The following is a 19,406-nucleotide window of genomic DNA, read 5'->3' as shown; positions in this document are numbered from 1 at the left end:
AGGTACTGTCAGTGCTGCTTCCAGACTCAATAATAGAGAACTCCCTGCATTCATTTTGATGTTCTACCCATCAGCTGAGAGTTTTGTTTTTTTAGAAGAAATTCAGCAATAAAATTTTTATTTTGTAGTGCCTGATATAAGCAGTTAGATGAGCCTAACACCCGGAACATAGCCACAGTCCCAGCTGCTGGTGTTCAGGGAACTTGTGCACCCCTAGTGGTCAAGACAAAGCACAACCAGCCTCGCTGCTTCCCCAGCAAGCACCAGCTCACCCCTGAAGAGGCATGCTGGATGGAGGTGTGCCAGAGTGGAGTCACCAGGAGCAACATCTTCTCACCTGAAATGGATCTTTCTGCTTGCAATATTTTCTCATATCCCTTTCAGTAAATTAATTATACTTTTTTAAAGATTTTATTGTAATTGCTTTTGGTAAACTCTGTTTCCATGGACATTGGATATTCTAATGATTACATTTGGTGTATCTCCTCCATCATATTGTTTACTCTCAGCAATCAAATGTTTCTTTTTTTCTTTCTTTTTTAGTTGTTTCTTGATCGTTGTTCAACCATTTTCTTCTGATTATCTATTTAAGCTTTGATGTGAATGCCATAAACGTTTGCCACAGCCATTTCCAGTACTCCTGAGAAAGGGACAGGATGTATTATCCTGGAGTTCAGGAGCTGGATTTCTGAACCTGTCCTCATTCTTCCTGAATGTGGCCACCCACCTGGAGATGTGCCTTGCCTCTTAGGTCCACATACTCCCTCACACATCCTTCCCAGGGAAAACACTGTAAGTGATTCTTATTTGGAGTGAGTTGGAGTGGGAAGAATTCATATGTCTAAAATCTACGGGGCCACCCAAACATTGACCCTGGGTAATATTCTGAACCTTTTTCCTGCTCCTTTTGCTGCTGCCTCTGAAGTTCTATTACTCTGAAACTTTGTCAGCATTTTTCTCTTAACAGACATGTAAGGCTGTGGTTCTTCCTTCTATTGGACTCCATCTGTTTTTTATCTTTCTAAAATAATTCATAATTTGGGAATACTAAAAATTTCCCTCCACTTTCTGATTTTACAGCATTGCTATGAGTTCATTTACTTAACACATCTTTCTTATCATAGACCTGGAGCAGGAACCGGAGATCATAGTTCTCAAGAGGTCATTTAATTAGGATTGCCCTAAGTGGAGTTGCTGAGTCCACCTGGTTTATTCCTTGCTGCAACAAAAGATGATACACTTGAAACTGAAGGCAAATGAAAGATAAAGATTACAAATTGAATTATAAAATAATTAAGAGCAATAAGAAAGTGCCTTATGGGGATAATCAAAAATAATGAGGTTGCTGATAAAAAATAGATTCTAAAAGGACAGAAATTATTTGGAAATTAGAGACATAGTACACAAAGTTTAGACAAGATATAGTGAATTTGGGAGTCCAAAGAGCCATATTCCTTTTGAAGTTACTCTGAAAAGTGATTGATGAAATCTAATAGAATTTTTAAAAGCATTTGTCAAAGAAAGATTGAATTTTGATTATGGCTTAGGTATTGATTGATTACATACCTCTTAGGATTGATATAACCCCCAAATTAACAGTTGCAAATTTTTGATTTCAGAATTAAGAAGCATAAGTTAAGGATGATGCCACAACAAGGGATTTGATTTTCCTTCTTTCTGTTTTTCCTAAATATGCAGCACTCATAAATTTTAGGTTTAAAATGTTTATTTTGCACTTACATTATTTTCTTTATATAGATTTGTTTTTTTCAAGTTGGAAATGTTGCTACAAGAAAGTTATGGACTTTTAGTCTGACAATTGCTATTTTGAGAAGGCAATTTCTAAAAAGTTGACATAAAAATCTCATATCCCTATGTGGTTATTGTTGGCAATGATCAATTCTTATTCATTTCTTACACAATAATGATGTGTCAAAATCTTAGCCAGGAAAGAGGAAGACTCATAAGTAATCATAGCTACTTTCCTTTGCCTACACACCTACTAGTAGTAAATGTGAATATTTAGTGTTTATCTTCTAGAAATACAAAAAAAATGGTGGGAGAATGTAGATTCACAAATATCCTGATGGACAGTATCCAAAACAACTGTCTAGTAGCATGAATTCCTGAGTGTACTACCCAAGTCTCTTTTCTCTCCTCTCCTTCTCTAACACATGGCAATCATAGCCATCTAGTTACATTTGGGAACCAAAATTTAAATAAAATGTTTTAGTACATTCTGATGCTTGTTTGCAAACAGGTATGGAAGTCTACTCTTGCAAACAAGGACAATTTTGGTATTCAATCCTCTTTTGGAAAACAGTAACCTATACAAAGGAGTAAGTAATGTTTGCAAATGAAGACTTAGACGCCAGACACTTTGTTAGTCAGAAACATTTCTAGAGGAAGCAAGTAACTGATGTAGGTGTAATGAATACATAAGTCTAGATGAAGACTCTGCTTTTGTGGTTGATTCTCTACATTTTGCAAGAAACCACATTGAGAAACATCATATGGGCATGGTTGAATGCCTCAAGCCTTAGTTAATGAATGAACTTGTTTTAAATTGGCTTATTTCTGGTCTCCCAAGAATTTCTACTTTTGTTCTCCTTAGTGTCTTTAAAATTTCAGGGGCATCTGAGTTTCAAAATGCCTGTAAGCTGGAACAAGATGATTTTGCTACTAGGAATGGTCTGTTTTGAACAAGGCACATCTGCAAATCTTCCCCTTCCCAAAGGTAAGTTACAAATAAGCTCTATAACTACCTTTCTCTGAAGGAACCATCTTGCTGACAATGGGCATCACAACTGCACTCCATATTATTTTGGAAAAATTGAACAAGCAAATAAGTTTTAGAGATCTGATTGTTTCTTCAATAATTTTTTTTTATTTTGCTCCTATAATCGGCATATGAAATAGGGTGAAATGCTTAAGGAATGCAACCAAGTTTGTTTCACTTAGGTGTACTAAGTGAATTGGGATTATTTATTTATTTGGACATGTTTCACAGTACCATCTTTCATGGAGCAAACTCTGCACATAAGCATAGGTCTAGAAGCATTTGTAATGTTTTGGAAAATTATCTTGCTAAGAAATATGAAGCATGTTCACTGTGATATATTGGAAATAGTCTTTTCCTTGTGATTATCATAATCTGAAAATAGCTCTTGGCAGGCTTCTTTGTGGTCAGAGTTGTGCCAGCCCAAAGAACCACTATGTTTTCTGTCTTTGCCTCAGTGAGTTCAGGAAATAATAAATTTCTATCTTTGCTTCAGTGAGTTCAGGAAACAATAAATTTTGTATCTAAAGTAATTATGACTCATTCAGCTGAAGCAGTTAGAAAATAAGATGTTGATCCAACATCGTACTCCCACTGGCTTCAGAATTAAAAAAAAAAAAAACCTGAGCATTATATTCATGCACTGCTATCATTTAGGTGAGCATCTCTTTGATTCTTTTATTTTTTTTATCTGAAATGCATAAATAACAATGCTTGATCCTTAGGCATGGAATGGAGATTAAACAGGGAGTCCTATGAAAGAGGTTTTATATTTTAGCATATTTATCTAAATATCTGTGTTATTAGAGATATGTTCTAAAGAAAAAACATTTTGATGACTCACTTCATTTCCATGGGAAATTAATGCTGGGAATTGTGCTAAACCTAAGAAATACAGAGATGAATAAGATGTAGGTCTTTTCCTCAAATAGTTCATAGTCTGGTGATGGAGCAAACTGTACAAGTATAGCATGGTAAAAATGATTAAGTGATGGGCTGGGGGAGAAGGATTGCTACACAATCCAAGGAAGAGACCCTTAACCCAGTTTTAAGAATCAAGGACGACTCCTCACTTGAGATGATTTCCAAGCTCAGAAGTAAATGAGAGGATTTATTTAGGCAGTGGGTAGATTATGAGACAGGGCTTTATAAACCCTCCTAAAATCATGTGGAAAGACCTACAGGAAGAACATGTGACATGCCATCTCTGAATTACCTGGTGGAGGTCAGTATCTTTAATCTAACCTATTTTTTATTTGAGAAGTCAAAAAAGCCCACGGAGTGCAAATGAATGCAACTTTTTAAGGGATAAAGTCTTTTCCACAAAGAGGAAAGATTTGTCTTATTACCTGGCAACCTTCTATTCTAAACTATGGTATGTGAATCAGGACACTGTCTTCACTCCACAGTCCTTGAACACTGTGTCATTTGCCATCCCAGCAGAGAAATAAATCCAGTAGCATTTGTTAATATATGACTGTGTGACTGGCACCACAGACTGCAGTCTCAGACTCAGTCTCATGAGTGGAACAGAGAAATATGCACACAACTGCATTGTAAAGCAGAGGATGTTATCACTGACAATTAGTTGAGCAACTTTATTCTTCAGGAATTGTGGTAGATGTTGTGGATGTCAGTATTTCTAAGACTTATGTTCTTATATTTGAGGATCCCACCGTACAGTTGTGTTGAAAGACATAGAAATAGCCATAATGGTGCATGATAGATATCACAGAAGAGAATACAGAGTGCTGTGAGAAAACTCTCAGGGGCTAGAGACTCAGAATCAAAAGAGGTCTGAATTCCTAATAACCCACTGGAGACCTCCTCCTGAGGCCTTAACCTATACATCAGGAAAGTATATCCCTTTGTGATATACTTGTCCTACATGACACAAACTGAGCAATTTACTGCAAATTAAAGCAAATCCCAACAACTAACTTAGAATCACCTTGTGATCTTTCTGCTCCCTGTCTTGTTGATTTTTCTTGCTCAGAAGGCTTTCCTATGTTGCTCAGTACTAAAAACTATTTAGTCACTCAATGTTTGTCTTATTTTTTTTCCCCAGGTACCGAATGTGGGAAGAATCTGGCTAAGGTAGGGCCTCAGAATTACTTTAACATTTTCAGTCGCATTGTTGGGGGAAGCCAAGTGAAAAAGGGTTCTTACCCCTGGCAGGTAAGTCTCAAGAAACATTCTCTGGTATGTGAGTTGTGAGATGTCTCAGGGCTGGATCTCCTGAATAATTGAGTCTTCAGTGCTCCATCCTGTCTAGTCCTTCACTAACAATCTTATGAGTGCATACAAAAATCCAAGTTCCTCATGATGTACATCAATTGAGTTCCAGAAAAAGTTGGTTCAGAACAATTATATGCACTGTTGACTTGAGTCACAAACTATTAAAAGTAATGCAATCCACAACTTTCAACTCTTAAGACAAAAATATCACTTCAAGAAGCTAAAAAAATGAATTTGCTATTTAAAAAACAATTCTTGATTGAACGAGTATATTTTAAAATATACTTGATTTGTTATAAAGACTTGAGAATCCACTTTGTGTTTGGGGTGTAAGGTCCTATAATAGGACCTCTCAGAGAGTAATCAAGAATACTGCCTCCTTAGTATCTAATGTCCTAGGAATTCTACCTCAGTTTAATTTCCTGATCCTTCTATGACATGAAAATGGATTTGTGCTTTTGCACCAGCCCCAGGGTTTGCATCTATTGTCTTTGAAACTCTCACAATTTTCCTTACCCTTGAGGTCACGTTATCTTCTTGCTTCTTAAATTTCCATTTAAAGCAATCCTTCTTTATTTTTGCTTCTCATGGATAAGTCATAACTTTTAGGTCAATGAACAAATGTTAATGGTTGGTTAAGTTTGTGTTCAAGAGGTTGACTGATTAACTGAGTCATTGTCATTTGATTAACTGGTTAAATACTTAATAGAATAGCTAGACTGATCAGTTAGTTACTTGACCAGGTGTTTTTCTAGACAATTTAGAAGTCCATGTTCAGTTCCTAGTAACAGTAATTCATTGACTTTTACTTACTTGCTCTTTGTTCTATTCTTGGCCTCTTCACTCTGTTTGTCTCTTTCTCTTTCTCCCCTCTTTTCCTCTCTCTCCCTCTCTCTCTCTCCCTCCCTCCCTCCCTCTCTCCTTCTCTCTCTCTTCCTCTTCCTCTGTCCCTCTCTCTCATGCTGGGGATCAAACCCAGGGTCTCACAAATGCTAAGCATGCCTGAGCTCTACCATTGCCCTCTCTGCATTACTTTTCCTTTGATTTCTCATTAAAAAATTTTTGGTCAAAAGTTGACAATTCTAATAAATTGATTTGTTCTAATTCCAAAAATGTAAATATTGTCATTAAAAGTATTTAATTGTACATTTAAGTCATTTTAGAATCAAATAAAATATTATGAATAAGATAAACCAAAGATAAAAAGTATGCTTGAGAGGTAGAATCAGAATGATTTTGAAAAAGTAAAAGGGTCAAAGAGTTTATTAAAAGTATGAGAAAATTATAGGTCCAAACTATTTCTCTAAGAGGCTTGGAGAATTGGAGCATGTGTTGAAAGGCTCCCAAGTCTACAACTTGCCTTTTTCCCAAAACAGCTGTACTCTGCTATATTTTCTACTTCTTTTTCTTCATTTGTAGGTAATGTTCATACTGTCAGAGTCACATTTCTGGGTCAACAGTGTTATCCAAATAAAGAAATAAATTCTAATATTTCTAACTACCAACTCTACTAAAACTCTTACAACCAATCATTTCAAATTAACTACATCTTATCTAGACCAAGGCTGGGAATGTTCTGGTTCCAGCACTGCCCTTCTTTCTGAGCTGTAGTGTATGCATTTTACCCCTTAAGAAATTATGAGTGAGTATCTGGGTGTATACTTTAGAATATGCTCAGTTGTCAGATTTGGGGAATGGGGGAATCCTTGAGCATGAACTTGTACCTATTTAAGGTCTTTACTATTCAGGTATCTCTGAAACAAAGGCAGAAGCATATCTGTGGAGGAACCATCATCTCTCCACAGTGGGTGATCACAGCTGCTCACTGTGTGGCAAACAGGTAGGGACGGACTCACTCAAGGAAGAAAATCAGATCACCCCTTCCTCTCCCTTGGAATCATCAGTGATGACTCTTAAAATATGGGGGAAACTCTAATGCTATAACACAAATGGGGCTTGGTGACATTGTCAGATGCTACTCAACTAGGTTGAAAATACACATTCTTCACAGAGGTAAAATACTTTACTAAATTGTAATCAAGATCCTGTCTCCATTTTTGTCCTCTTTCATTTAAGTCTGCAAAATTTCTTTGGATGCCCAGTTAGGCACCAGGGAGTGCCAACATACAAAAATTGAGACACAATCCCTACCAATGGAGAGCTAATAGACTAAAAGAATAGTCAACTGATAATTTCTTTACGATGCGGAGACAGTAGGCTAGTGAGATGCTGTATGTTAGATTAGGTACGTAATATAGTCAAAATTCAGAGGCATATACCAAGAGAAAATGATGCCCTTTCTAATTTTGTATAAAAGTATAAATCTTAGAGATGAAGTATTCCAAAAGATGGTAAGCCAAAGCTCTTCATCCATCTCAACAATCCTACCAAACTCCTTTCTGATTACCCAGGAAGATGGGGTCTTTTCCATGTCATATAAGGTCTTTAAATCACAGATATAAGGAAGGTAAGAAGAAGATCCCAATTTTCCCTTGTTGTAATTAGTTCTAAACCCTTGAGTGTGTGTGCTCTCTGTGACATTAGAGTTATGATGCTATTCTTCATAATATACACTCTGCATGAGTTCTTTGATGTTGAAGCAGCATACTTAGTGGGAATCTCAAATCATTCTCAAAGGATTTCATTGGTATTAAGGATAGCTGAATATGGTCCCCTAGACTTTAGAAGCCTGGATTACAATGTATATGCATCTCTAGATAATCAGAATTGATTATCTAGAGATAATAAATGTTAAGTTTATCATATCATTGCTCCGTATGAGGCCAGTGGCAGAATTACTAATTCTGCACTGAAACTGGGGATCTCTGCATGTTTTCCTAATAGCATTGGAATCATTCTCATTTGCTCAGCAACCCCACCACCCACATTATCTGTATAATTTTAAAGAGACAAATTTGTCAGCAGCTGTACTGTGAGTTTCATTGAAATCCACCATTTTACTGCTCACTCTTCATAGAAACTTTGCATCAACTTTGAACGTTACTGCTGGAGAACATGACTTGAGCAAGGAAGAGCCAGGAGAGCAAACCCTCACCGTTGAAACCATCATTATACACCCACGATTCACCATCAAGAAACCAATGGACTATGATATTGCCATTTTGAGGATGGCTGGGACCTTCCAATTTGGTAAACATTTGAGATTCACCCTGATTTGCATGCCCTCTGTTCCCATGACCTTTGACTCATAATTCCCTGCAGTTCATATTATATAGCATGTACCCAGTTGTTCTAAATCATGTGTTTTGAGATAGAAATTTAGGCTGGAAGGTTCTCTACCTGAAACTCTCTTTGCTTGTAGTTCTGGATATAGAATTATGTGGAGTCAGGAAAGGAGAGGATCTTTGTCTGATAAGTAACCCCAGTAGGTTCCAAGCAGATATTACAACTCTCACCAAGGTCTTTGGGGACTACCTAGATGCAAATTGGTGAATGGCTAATGGCATCCTTTCCTCTGTGAATGAGATGAGCACTGCTTTGATTTTTTTTTTTTTTTTTAGGCCAGTTGGTGGGACCTGTGTGTCTTCCAGAACCAGGGGAAAGATTTGAGGCTGGATTTATTTGTACAACTACAGGCTGGGGCCGCTTGACTGAAGGTAAGAATACCTGTGCCACTCTTCTTAATCAGAGTTTAGAACTTTCTGGTGGGCAATCAGAAAATAGAATTTTAATCTACTTTTTAAAAAACAGTTATGTCAACATTTTGAAAGATAAAAAATGTAACATTGTACTTGGAAATTTAGTTTTTTCCAAAGGACACAAACCTGAATCCAGTTGATGAGGTGAATAGGGCATCTTCAACTCAGAAAGGGTCAGTGTGCCTTGCTGAGGCTCCTGTCCTGTGTTACAGATGGCATCCTCTCACAAGTCCTGCAGGAGGTGAACCTGCCTATTTTATCCAAGAAGGAGTGTGTGGCAGCTCTGTTAACCCTAAAGAAGCCATTTAATGGGAAGACCTTTCTCTGCACAGGCTCCCCTGATGGAGGGAGGGATGCATGTAAGGTGAGTGGCATTGGCTGGGCTGACAGGCTCCGCTCAGGCAGGTCTCTCCTCAGCTTTTTTAGCAGGTGAGGGGCTTCAGGAAGGCTGATTCCAGCTAAACCTGGAAGGTGGAAAGAAGAGCCAGAGTAAAAAGGAAAGATAAAGTCAAAATAAAGGGAAAGTTTAAACAATCTGTTTTGAGCAGGGGTGTTCAGAGGAGGTTATCTGATTTTTCCAAAAAGACCAAATAATAGAAATAGTGCCAAGAATAAGCTCAGGATTCATCCCTACAGGATGGATGGAGCTTTCTAACTTGGAGTTTGTAGATGTTTGGAATTTTACTGGTCTTCTGTTCTCCCGTTGATCAAGAGCTGAGGTCAATTATTAAGTATCCTGTGGATAAAGAGTGAGCACCGTAGGGCATCAACACTGACAATGATGGTAAAAGAAGCTTCTTTCTTCTTCAGGGAGATTCAGGTGGCTCACTCATGTGCCGAAATAAGAAAGGAACCTGGACTCTGGCTGGCGTGACTTCCTGGGGTTTGGGCTGTGGTCGAAGCTGGAGAAACAATGGGCAGAAAGATGAGCAAGGGTCCCCTGGGATCTTCACAGATCTTAGTAAAGTGCTTCCCTGGATCCGTGAACACATCCAAACTGGTAATAAAGCCATTATGCGAGGTTAAGAAGTTGGTGTTCTGCTAGGGCAGGTCATCAGCCAAGTCAGGACCAGAGTAAAGAGGTCTACTTCTGTTCTCAATTGGTGCATAAAGATTATGAAATTTGTTGTCAAAAACAAGAGCTGAATATGGTATGTGATACAGTAGAAAATGTTCAATGATATATGAATTCATACATTTTTTATTTTGTCAAGTTTGCCTTTAATTGAAACAGTTTCAACTTGAAGATATGTTTTCTCCACTTATTTCTCAGTTGTTCCAGCAAGATTCAGCTAGCTATAGCATAAAACAGTAGTGATTTTGCCACCCAGGAAACTATTTGGGGGGATATTTGTGTTGTTACAACTAGAGAGGAGGCAGTGGCACCTACTGGGTAGGGGCTGTGGATGCTGTTAAGTATACTAACAGTGCACAGCACGGCGTCCCACAAAGAATAATCTCATTCCCGATGTTAGTAGTGCAAAGGTTCAGAAGCCCTGGCACAGAATCAAGTTCAGTAAATCAGAAAAGGCCAGCGAATGCATACACCAGGGGCTGAATTGTAGCCTCATTTATGCCTCCAAACTCAACTTAGTTGTTTTTTACCTGGTTTCTAACAGCCTTAAAGGGCCTTCCATCCTTTCCTGAAACAGTTCATTCAAATTAGTTCAGTAGAAAACAACTTATTGTGGAGCATATGGCACAGCATCAGGTACCTGAGCATTAAATTCAAGTTGTAGATATTCTAGAAACTTTTTTGTGCTTGTAGGAAAGTTATTTCCATCTCTAGCCTCCATTTTTATGTACAATCACCTCTTTTTGTTCTGTGTAAATGTCATGTTAATCACTGGTTAATTACTGTCTGTCTCTTAATTAGGCTACTCAATAAACCAAGTAAAATCATCTACTTTTTTATATCAAGACCCCTTTCATACTTTGCCATTTATCCTTTCTGTTCTTTCCACAAGAGTAGATTTTCATAATAGTATATTGACTAAAGATTCTCTGCACTTTTAAGCCAACTTTTTGAAATATTGTTTGTGATACCTAAGCTTTGAGTTGTGTTTTTCTTTTTCTTTCCCAGGGCATAAAAGAAAGAGCTCCAGAGGTGGGTATTCCTTGTAGTCTGCTCCACGATGAGCATGAATTAACATATAGCATTTCTGAATATCAGTTTCCTCTATAATCAAAAGTTACCCTCAGCAAGAGTTTTCATGTTTACTAGGTATAAAACTACCAAGCACTCCTGCAGCCCTGCCAGTTTGGACAATCACATGCCCTGGATTCTCTCCTGTTTCTTTTCTTGTCTATTCAGTGCTCCATCTAATTCAGCAAACATTTGACAAACTCTAGCTTTGAATCAGAGACTCGGGAAAGAAAAGAGGTGGTACAGATGTGGTAAATAAGCTCCACACACCTCCCTGAAATTGTCCTTCATTATATAGGGGACTTATCCCTGTATCACATTGTAGCTCTGCAATTAATTCACCTTGTGATTTGGGGTAAGCTCTTTCCTATCTCTGGACCTCAGTTACTTCATCTATAAAGAATAGAGGTTGGACCAGATGGTCTTTAAGGCCTCTTTAGCTCAGATCTTCAATTGTTCCTTGAGCCCATAAAACTACCTACAAAATGCCATATGGAAAATAGCATCCTCAGAGCTCAGAGGCTGCTTCTAGCTGAAAATCTAGTTGAAGGAATCATCCTTATCCAAGGATGGATATTGAAAGGTGGAGGTAAGAGAATGCAGGATGTAAGAGACCAGTAAGTCAGCCAAAACAGTTGAAATGAAGGATGTGTAATGGGGTTTCATGAGAGAAAAGAATAGAAAGATAACTTGATAGCAAGTTATGAAAACTTCAAACGTCAGCCAAAAATTTTGGACTTTATTGAGCAATAAGAATTTGATTAATTAGATAAATAGATTAGAACTAGACTTTCCTGATAAAAGAATGGACTTCATAGTCATTTTGATGAGCAGTAGCAAGGAAGAGGAAAGAAACAAAGTTGATTCTTTTCTTTGATAGTTTTGAGCGTAAGAGACTAAGGATACAGAAAGTTATAAAGTCAGAAGCAGATGCAAATTTGCTGACCCAGAGAGATTCCATCAGCAGCATGTTGAGTTTCAGGGTGATAGCTACGAGACCATTGTGAAATCTGTCTGAAGTTCAGAAAAGCAGAGATAATAATCAAAACTGAGGGTATGACTGAGACTGGTCAGAGGTCTGAAATATAGAGAGAAGATGAATGCTGGGATAGAACCTGGGAAATATCTGTATCCACAGAATAGGGTCAGAGGAAAGAGCTAAGGAGAAAAACAAATCACAGAATCCCAAGGCTAAGCAGGATCTAAAAGGAACAAAAATGAATATGGCATCTCAGAAGGCAGGACAGGAAAATATTTCATAAAGAGTGAAAGAGTACATAAAGAATAACCAGGAGGCTCCAGTGTCCTCAGCTTCTGGAAGGAGGGGCTATTATGGCCAGCCATCATCATTGACCCTGATTCCGTGGCTTTCCCTCCCAGCATCATGCAGTGAAAAGGATGGTCTAGTCAGCGGGTCTGATGGGGAGCTGCACTTCCCAGAAAGTCTCCACGTGTATTATGACAGTGAGCAGTGAGTAGCCCCTTCCCCAGACTCCCACCTCCAGTCTGGCTACACCCATTAACTGGACAGCAACTGTCACTTTCTATCTAGAAACAATATCGTCTCCACATGTCTGTCTGCAGACAGTGTGTATGGACCCTGTTGGCACCAGAGGGAATGCATGTGTTGCTCAGTTTTTCCCGCATGGATGCAGAGTCTTGTCACCACAATCACCTGGCAATGTATTCTTTGGAAGACAGACTCTTTGGTGAGTAGATTTTCACACTGACCAGTGGAAATAAGTAATAAGTGGCTGAAAGAAGCCTGGTTACAATATGTTTGGCATGGAGTCATCTGTAAATGCCACATTTCCGGTCTCCCAGTTTGAGACTCAGATCAGGAAGAGTGCAGAGGAACTGAACCTGTGTCTGGGGTCACAGGGCATTTCACTTCTGCATCATTTTCACTTGCTCTTATTAAACTGGGAGTAAAATCTAGGCATATTGCAGGGGCCCCCAAGCAAAAAGCTGCTTTCCCAGGCATGAAAAGGATTTTTACCTGCAAAAAGGAGACAACAGTTACATAAGAAACAGGAATGGAGTGGTGTCTCTATGGTTCTAAACTGGACATGATTTAGCCCCTCAGGAAATGTTTGGCAATGTCTTAGAGACTTTCTTGGATGTTACAACTGTAGAGACTATTACTAGAATGGTGTTAGGTTGTCACAATTGGAGGGTGTTTTACTGGTGGAAGCCAGGGTGCTACATAAGACACCAAAAAAAAAAAAAAAGACATAAGACACCCAATAGTGCTGAGATTGAGACACCCTGTTTTAGTCAATCCTGAAATATCATGGAAAATTCAGTTCTCTTTAAGTCATTTAGAGGGTGATGTTTTCTAGATTCTAAGCCAAGAATCTTCTTTCTCATCTTGCAGGAAAACTCTGTGGAGAAATCCTCCCTTCCTCTGTTCTTGTTGGTTCCAATTCTTTAAAGCTGAAGTTCATCTCTGATGCCACAGATTATGCCACTGGGTTTAATCTCACCTATAAAGCTGTTACGCCAAACTACTTTCCTGGTAAAACCATTTATACTTATCACATGCCCGCCAGACCCTTTGAAGAAGTTTGGGCATCATAAGCATTATCCCCCTGGCAAGGCCCACTAGTTCCATAGTGGAGGGGACCAACTGGCCAGCTTGAGAGCAGGGTGCAGTCTCTCCTTCCACAGCCTTGATGATTTATATTTATCACCTACCAAGTAAGCTGAAAAGACCCAAAGAATTCTGTAAGATCTATGCACATCCCTCTTCCTTCTTGTTGGCTCTGTCTAAAAATTCAGTTCACGCATCACCTGTGAGAGATGGGAGGGAGAACAATGAGAATTCCTCTTCCTTAGGTGCTTCCATTTGTTTAGAGTTTCTTTATGTATTTCAGATTCAGGTTGCAATTCCTTAACTATCCTTTTTAAAGAAGGCATCATACAGAGTCTTCACTATCCTGAAGACTACAATGACATGGCCAACTGTAACTGGATTTTTCAAGCCCCCAAACATCACATAATTAAGGTATTGACTTGCGTTACTCTTCCTTAGCCATGGCATATCCACAGAACAGCTATCAAAAGCACCATACAGCAGAGGTTTTTATCTGAGTTATCTACTGCTATATTCAAGTTTTAATTAAACCCTTGAATAATGAACCAGCTTAGTTTCCCCTGCAACTATCCACTTTTACCACTAGATAGCACTTGCACTCTTTAGTTTTTGTTAAAAACAAAACCAACCCCCCCACAAAATAGTGTTGTCTTAACCTTTGTACCTGGTGACTTTATCAGTCTCTAGTTCCTTCTAGAAACAAGCATTTCTTCCTTACAATTCAACCTCTGACAAAACACTGTGTATGTAATGGCAAATAGATGTCAATAACAATTAGTCCAAAATAATTAAGCCTTCTAAGTAGAGGAGATAGAGCAAAGAAGAAACAATGCAGAATAGGCACAGGGGATGACTAGCTTCAAAGAGTCACAAGTGTACTTGGGGTGGGGGGCAGGTAGGAGGTAAGGCTGAGACCCTTCAATATCAGGATATGGTGTTTATTCCACATTTGCTTATGAGTGTTACTGGCCATTCATTGGTTTGTTTTCCCATTAAACACTAGTGGACCATCTGCAGAGAGATGTCACTAGGTAGCTGAAGGTCAGGGTACAGTCAGGATGAGATTGGACTTAGGATTTATTTATAAGTATTTCTTTTAAAATAATAATTAAAAGCAAGGGGTATATGAAGGAGTAAGGGCAGACAAGACCTCAAAGCCTCAAAATTCTCCAGTATGGGAGTGTATTTCCTAATAATGGTTCACGTCTTGAGAATTGGATGGTCATTAGGTATTTTATTATTGTGTGACTGTTACAGAGTGTCTTCACACAACCAAGACAGCTCCAAGGTCACAAGATGTATAAGTGGATACTGAGCCATTGCTCCTAATGGACCACATATGAGACCACTGTCCCATATGTGGTCCATTGTTTACCAAAACATTGTTATGTTGTGCATGACCATATTTGAACAGGAAAGAGGTCTGAGATGCAGGAGTAAAACTGAATTGGTGAAGTCACTCCAGAGAATGGATCTTTTCACTTAAAATACAAAATAAAACAAATAAACAAAAAGATGTGGCAAATAGTTTTGGGCTTACCACATAGAGTTTAAAAGAATGAGAATTAAGGATGAACTATTCAGACACCACCACACCCCTCAATAAGGCAGAATAATTGGATTGGACAATTAAAAAGTTGAAAAAAGTTGGGCGTGGCAGTGTCTAAAGTACTAAAATAAGTCAGAAATTAGAAGCAGAAACAAGATCACATAAGTTTTACAAATGAGTGAGATGAGTATAGATCTTCTTTTTCTAATGTTTTCTGAAAACCAAAACAGAGTTAAGGCAAAAATTTCAGCAGAATTAAGGGAAAAAAAATTTTTTGTTCACAATGAAAGATAAGAATTTAAATATAAGCATATTTCTAGGAGGAGTAAGAAGAGGGAATTTCGTTGAAAACCGGAAAATGCTACTCTTCTCTTCTAAGGTCTTCCTCCAGAGCAAGTTGAGCAAATCCAGATTTCTTTGCTTAATCAAAATAAGGTCATTTATCTGTATTGTTTACTCTGAGAATAACCTTCAGTCTCCTCAGCTGTCATTTCAGAGTCTGGAAATAGAAGAAAGTGGAGACTGCACTTCTGACTATGTGACAGTACACAGTGACGTAGAAAGGAAGAAGGAAATTGGTTTGTGTTCCTCAAAGCTCAGCTTCCCCTGGTTTGCATTTAGACCCAGTCTTGAGATGAAGGATATGGCTCAGTTTTCCTTAATTCCCCTGTACCACCACTCCTTTTTCAAGGGCAGGAGGAGAGAGACAGGACCAAAGAACCACTTGAAGGGAAATTCAAAAGGCCCACAATGAAGGAAGAGCCAGATGGGGAAAGTCCCATCAAAATAAGCCCTGTAGCTGGAACCAACTCTTGGCAGCGTTTTAGTGGGAGTGTGGCAGACGGAACAGAATTGAAGCATCAATTGGGATTAAATGAATATTTTAAAAAGCAAGCTGCCTTTTCATTTTGAAAATGAAGTGTGATATTTACCTGAAAAGCTTACTTCTCAAAAGTTAACTAGAGGACTCATTTTTTTTCTCCTATCCATGTCATGTTTATTTGCCTGGCACTGGATGATGCCTTGGGTTGGTCTTCAACCAGCTCGGCTGTGTGGCTATGATGTCCCTCCCCCGGTGCTGAGCTTCTCCAGTGCCATGCTCATCAACTTCCAATCAGATGAAAATGGGACCTTCAGAGGCTTCCAGGCTGCAGTCTCCTTCATTCCTATAGCAGGTAAGAAGAGGGAGGCAACGATCCTTCAGTGTCTGATTCTAATCCTCATAGAGTGGTAATAAAGGGAAGCCTTTAGAATCCAACATGAATCCATTTGATTTTCATAGTTTGTGGTAATTAGATCCTATAAAGTCACTGTGAACACTGAATAAGTGGATACTGAGCCATTGCTCCTAAGAAAATACAAAGTTATTTTCCTGGGGGCACTGTACATTTTTTAGTCAACCCATCAATACATAGCCTAGTTTTAAGTGTTTCTGCTTAAAGACACATTATTCATATGTATTAATGATTCGTTTGTATTAAATTCAGAGCAAATAGCACTATAACTCATATCTGAACAAAGCTTTTCTAACACATTCTGTGTGAGGTACATTGCAGTCTTCTTGCACTTAGGAACACTAGAGGGCACTTCAGCACTATGCTTGGAAGACACACTAAACTGAAGTCACCAACAAAAAGCACACCCACAATGTGGTACTAAATAGACAACGAAAAGGACATTTGTTTATAGGATGAGAGCTGAAACAAGAAGACAGGGAATTGTCTTATTTTAAGTCAGCCGAAAACCTGAAAGTTAGATGTTTGTGAAAGCACCATGAATATTGCTTTTGAGGTTATAAATACATTTTAGTGAGTAGGTGAATTCACATATATGGAATCTATAAATAAGAAAGATATAGGGTATGTCTGAATCTTGGCCTATCCTTACTTGATGTGTATTTTTAAGAAAGAATCATCACAATGTCATTTTCAACCTTACAATGGGGGAATAATCATGTCTAGGAAAGAATGGAGTGGAGATTAAATCAGATAAGATACACTTGGCTATAAGCAAGGGCTCATATAACAAAAAAAAAAAAACAGAACATGAAATATAATCACCAATCCCAGGCCCTGGAGACTACACATCTTTTTTCCTGGTCTTCACCATGATCCCTCTTCCATATGGGAGATCCCACGAAGCAATTATCTGCTTCCCAAGTTGTTCCTTCTTGTTAAGAAACTACTGTTGGAAGAGAAAAGCCAGGTTATAGTTACAATATTCCACTTCTCAGTTAAAATACTCACAGAGTCCTGCTAACTGAGGTGTCCCAAAATTCTAACATTATCTCATAAGTCATTTTCTGATGACTTATAAGTCATTTTCTGATGACTTAATTCACACAAAGAAAACCAACCCTGGTTTTCTTTGTGTGAATTAAGTAATTATGTTATGTTTATATCCAGATTTAAATACCTCGGTATTAAAGGATGAACCAGTGTTTCTGGAGACATGGAATGTGCCATCTGAAGAAATTAATGCTTCTGGTAAGCTGTTTGGGGACTATAACTACTTAATGTGTATGCGTGTGTATACACACACACACACACACATATGTATATACACACATACACATATATATGGAACATATTATCCAGAGTACAATCAGAGAAGCAGGTGTGATGGGTTGAATATGTTTTCCTTCCAAATTGTGTTGGAATCCTCCAGTACCCTAGAATGTGACTTTACTTGGATATAGGGTCTTTACAGAGATTAACTGAGTTAAAATGAGGTCATTAGAGTAGTCCCTAATTCTATATGAATGCTAGTCTTAATAGGGGAAATTTGGATGTAGAGAGACACACATACAAAGAAATAACATGATATGAAGAAGAAGGCAGAAATCCAGTGACATATCATTTATAAGCCAAGTGTTTTAGTCAGCTTTGCAATGCTATGACCAAAATTCCTAACAAGAACCACTTAGAGGAGGGAAAATCTATTTGGGGCTCTGGTTTTAGGATTTCTCAATAGATAGATGGCTGAGTCTATTGCTCTAGATCCAAAGTGAGGTGAGATATCATGGTGGAGGGACACAGTGGACAAAAATGGCTCACCTGATGGAGTCAGAAAGTAGAGAAAGGGGGAGAGATAGGGTCCAGAGTGAGGATGCACTCTTCCAGAGTATACCTCCAGTGACCCACCTCCTCTAAAGTTACCACCCAGTCAATCCATTCAAATTAGGGTGAACTGACCAGGTTACAGCTTCCAGTCTAATCATTTAACCTCTGAATATTCATGCATTAACACAGAAATTTTGGGGGGACACCTTACGCCCAAATCATAATACCAAGGAACACCAAGAGTTGCCAGTGAACCACCAGAAGCAAGAAAGGTCCATGGAACCTCCATCGCAGATCTCGGAAAGAACAAGCCTGCCAGCTCATTGATCTTGGACCTCTAGAACTGTGAGACAATAAATTCTTGTTGTTCCAAGCTACCTGGTTTGTGGTACTTTATTATAGAAGCTCTAGCAAATGAGTGCTTCAGAATTTGCTTGCATGATTTGTAAGAGCTGACCAAGCAAGAATATCCTTAAGGCAGGCAGACAGAAAGGGAAAATGTCGAGAGGACTGAATCCACAGCAGAAACTGAAGTTGTTCTCCGTAGGCATTATCTCTTCTCTTTTTTCAGGAAGCCTCAGCCCTGCTTTTAAGATCTTCCAACTCATTACGCCAACCCATACAGATTGTCCAGGATGATTTTACTTACCTAAAGGCAATGGATTAGGGATGATAGCTGCAAACTTCCTTCACAGCAACACCTAGTGTTCAATTGAATAACTACAGGCGCAAATCCAACCAAGTTGACATATCAAAAGGGTCATTGAACCTTCTGTTCAAAGCAACACTGAAATATTTCCAGTCCAAGAATAAAAACTCCCTTCTTAACTGACTCATTTGGGGGGATGACTCAATTACGTGCCAACTCCTGTTCTGACTCACAAAATCTTTCACTGAATAACAGCAAGTATCCCACTATGTTTTAACACCAATGAGTTTTTGAAATTTACTGGGATTTACCATTTCCTTGTGTTCTCCATGACATCCACTGACATAGACATTGATATCCTGTCCATATAGATGACACATTGGTGAGGAGACCAGGCAGAGGATGTAAGTGGGGAAACTTTTATACTTTGCCATTTTAATAGTTTGTTAAAAGTCAAGCATATTATTTTTTATTTATTTCTATTTTTACAAATTTTCTGAAACAGAACACATAATAATAGAGTGGAGTGGATAGTGAATATTACTTGTAATGAGAAGGGATGGGAGCAGTCTGAATCTTTTCATTCTGTCCTCCTTGACAATGACCTCATGATGCCCAGAGACCCCAGGTGAAGTGTGGCTGCAATATTTCCTTCTCTTGGCCACTAGGGAGTATATTCAGCACAGTCATTTTTCATCAGCCTAAACCAAACAGTATTTTCCAAGGAA

At 38.5% G+C, this 19,406-nt stretch overlaps 1 protein-coding gene across 1 annotated transcript; it reads left to right on the top strand.

Annotated features, from left to right (window-relative positions):
- The first annotated feature begins 2,649 nt into the window (after positions 1-2,649).
- Ovch2 (ovochymase 2) lies at positions 2,650-18,668 on the top strand. The gene is made up of 16 exons (XM_077108494.1): positions 2,650-2,737; positions 4,848-4,957; positions 6,766-6,857; positions 7,995-8,167; positions 8,539-8,634; positions 8,889-9,040; positions 9,487-9,676; positions 10,760-10,783; positions 12,203-12,293; positions 12,407-12,531; positions 13,200-13,340; positions 13,699-13,829; positions 15,452-15,545; positions 16,011-16,142; positions 17,373-17,453; positions 18,601-18,668. Exons 1-16 carry the CDS (start codon positions 2,650-2,652, stop codon positions 18,666-18,668), a joined length of 1,788 nt encoding a protein of 595 aa, XP_076964609.1.
- Positions 18,669-19,406: the final 738 nt, after the last annotated feature.

This window comes from Callospermophilus lateralis, chromosome 2, assembly GCF_048772815.1.
Source record: "Callospermophilus lateralis isolate mCalLat2 chromosome 2, mCalLat2.hap1, whole genome shotgun sequence".
NCBI lineage: Eukaryota > Metazoa > Chordata > Mammalia > Rodentia > Sciuridae > Callospermophilus > Callospermophilus lateralis.
This window is presented reverse-complemented; position numbering and strand designations above follow the sequence as displayed.

What these genes read in the sequence shown, in the direction of transcription:
- Ovch2 (XM_077108494.1), top strand. Translation starts at nt 2,650, where the DNA reads ATGCCTGTAAGCTGGAACAAGATGATTTTGCTACTAGGAATGGTCTGT. An exon ending in AGGGTTCTTACCCCTGGCAG is followed by an intron (nt 4,958 to 6,765) that starts GTAAGTCTCAAG and finishes TTTACTATTCAG; the next exon opens with GTATCTCTGAAACAAAGGCA. An exon ending in GTGTATTATGACAGTGAGCA is followed by an intron (nt 12,294 to 12,406) that starts GTGAGTAGCCCC and finishes GTCTGTCTGCAG; the next exon opens with ACAGTGTGTATGGACCCTGT.